A 2,796-nucleotide genomic window follows, 5' to 3' on the forward strand; every position below is an offset into this window, starting at 1 on the left:
GCTGCAACCTGTGCCCAAATGCTTCTTCCAGGGTGCCAGAAAAGGGCTGTCCTGAGGTGTTATCAACCTCTTCTCAGAGAAAATGTTGGTACGGTTTACCTCAACCAGGTTTTCATTGAAGGAAACGAGCAGAGCTTATATACATTTGACAGAGTAAAACATGAATAATGAGGTCACTAATTTTCAAGTTTTTAAGCAATACTTCCTCTAAAATCAGAACTGCCCTTGAAAAAGACAACTGTATGAGAACCATGTTTAAAATGTGTTAAGAAATATTAGTTTTATTTAACCAGTTTTCACAGCTGAATATTTATTCTATAAAAACTTTACAGATTGTACAGTTTATATATAGTTCAAACTACTAGAACAAAAAAGTAGGTCCCACAGATGCAAAAATACTGTACCAATCCAAGGTAAAGGCAGATTTACACACTGTACAGCTCTCCACTGGGAAGGGGAGGTGGGTCAGTTCCAAGTAAAAACTTCAAAACTGTACAAAAATAAGGTTTGATTTCTATTCCATTCTTCATAATACATTCAATAAGATTGCAAGCACAGATACCCAAATAATAATAGATATCTGCAGTCAGGAATCAATAACCACTCCTGAAAGGAATGCAAAATAGGTCTATTTACACAGGGCACTCTTTTACACCATACTGTATATAGTGTATATTTAAAATAATAAAAAAGCGTAGACAAAGAACATTAAACATCTAATATAAGGTAGTTTTTTTAAAAGTTTTTTTTACTTAATAGTGTGCCAAAAGAATTTTAACTTATTAAATAATATATTCTAAGTGAACCTAAAATTTATGAACATAAAATGCATTTTTGGTGTAATACATCAATTAAACCAGCAAATAGGAAATAAAAACCAAACAACTGTATATAAAGTAGTATTCTCACCCAGCAACAGAAGCACTTATGTAGTTATTAAGAAAAAAAAAAAGGGCTATTTGAAAACCCACTAAAACTAACTTATAACTTAGGATATTCATACATAGATATTCAGTGATTCACTAATACTGCAAAACAAGCTTTTTTTGTCTTTTTTTCCTTTCCCCTCCACGTTCCCCCTGCTTCTCCTCGTTGCCCTTCCCCATGAGACAGTGGTTTCTTCACGTTATCTGGGTAAGAATTGAATGCATTCCTGCCCTCTTCCTCCCACCCCTCTATACTTCTCCCCTGAAAAGGGCAGAGTGTTTCCTTAGCATTAATCCTGAGCACGCTCTCTTTTGGGTGATATTTTTGATTTAAGCTTTAAGGAGTTCATCTGAAAAATGTTAGGATGTTCCACTGAGGTATGTCAACCTTCTTCTGAGACAGTGCCTTACATCTTAGCTGACTCGTTGGGCAGTGAAAGTAAGGGCTGGCTAATACCCGTTTCAACTCTGTATTCTAATGATAAAAGAAAAGCATTATTCCAGACTTCCCTGCCACGCAGAAAATAATGCAACACCATTTGCTTTTTAATCCATTCTCTGTCTGATACAGTACTAGCCAATGATGACCAAAACTAGAGCCTTTAAGGAGATGGTGGGTAGTGCACTCTGTCACTGTTTACCTTCTGTGTGCATGTGTCTATGTACACGCTGTCACGCATTACATTTTGTATATATAGAAGCTACGTGTATGTGCACACACATACTTTATGCATGTGCATATATACACACACGCACGCACACGCACACACACACACACACACACACAAAACAATCAGGGAGAAAGGAGTTTTGTTCAAATTTAAGTGATACAGTACTTTCATACCCCTTGACAATAAAACTGGGGGGGGAGGGATGGGGAGGAGGGATTTACTACTGTTCCCAAGCTGAGCCAGGGGTGAGTTTATATAGGTTTTAAAACAGGCATATTTTGTTTTGCCCTGATGTCCAAGAAGTACAATTCCAGTGTCAATGGGCACCTCATCAGAACTCATCGATTTTTCTTTGCAGATATTTTAACATGGAGTCCATCCCCTGTGCTGAGCCCCAGATTTTCTTCAAAACTTCACACTCCTTTTCATTTGCTTGTTCCAAGTCCACCTTCATAATATTACGTACTAGAGCTTTGGATTCTTCAAGTACCTACACCAGAAAAAGAAGAGTTTGTTCAGTTTTGAGCAACTTGTGCATTTAGTTTTATACAAACAGATCCTGACGTTATTCATAAATTTGAGCTTTTCAAACTAATCATGTAAAATCATGCACATGTAGTACAGTGATAACGTGAGAAAACTAACTTCATTTTGGTGAAGGTTAATGGTATTACTGTTATCCAAAACTGCTCTAAAATCCAGGCAGAAATTCTAATTTAAACAACATTTTAAAAAGATTGGAAAAAAAGAATCAAAGATTGGCTTTTTCACTTATTCTGTTTCAAAATCCACGATATCTAATGCATGAAACAATTGCTTTGTACTGTATTTCTTTCCCTAAGGAAGCATCAGATTGTGGTGGTTGCAGCCATCATGCAGAACTGCTGAAACACATACAGACATGAGTGCCACAAGCATTACCAGTAAAAACTGAAAGCTCAGCCTGTTGCCAAAGACTGCATTTTTGCTACAGAATTATTAAGTTATCAATTTCCTTGATAATTTAAATTACAACTCAAAATATGACTAGGACAACTGTTTACATTGTTAAGTTGGACTTACTTACTGTATCGTTCGTACTTAAGAATATACTTTGTTTTTAACTTAAAGAGTGCAGTGTTCTTAACCGCAGTGTATTACAGCATATGATTTAAAATATATATATATATGAACTCTTTAAATCCAGAATAACAACAAAA

General features: G+C 35.8%; 1 protein-coding gene across 1 annotated transcript in view; it reads right to left on the reverse strand.

The window, feature by feature from the left end:
• Positions 1-254: 254 nt before the first annotated feature.
• The window catches only part of CDYL (chromodomain Y like), a 104,823-nt gene continuing 102,281 nt past the window's right edge, over positions 255-2,796 (reverse strand). The window contains exon 6 of the mRNA XM_031552689.1: positions 255-2,087. Coding sequence (XP_031408549.1) covers positions 1,929-2,087 — 159 coding nt within the window. The 3' untranslated portion in view covers positions 255-1,928. The remainder of the gene's footprint in view (positions 2,088-2,796) is intronic.

The sequence above is a fragment of the Meleagris gallopavo genome, chromosome 3 (genome assembly GCF_000146605.3).
Source record: "Meleagris gallopavo isolate NT-WF06-2002-E0010 breed Aviagen turkey brand Nicholas breeding stock chromosome 3, Turkey_5.1, whole genome shotgun sequence".
In the NCBI taxonomy this organism is placed as follows: domain Eukaryota; kingdom Metazoa; phylum Chordata; class Aves; order Galliformes; family Phasianidae; genus Meleagris; species Meleagris gallopavo.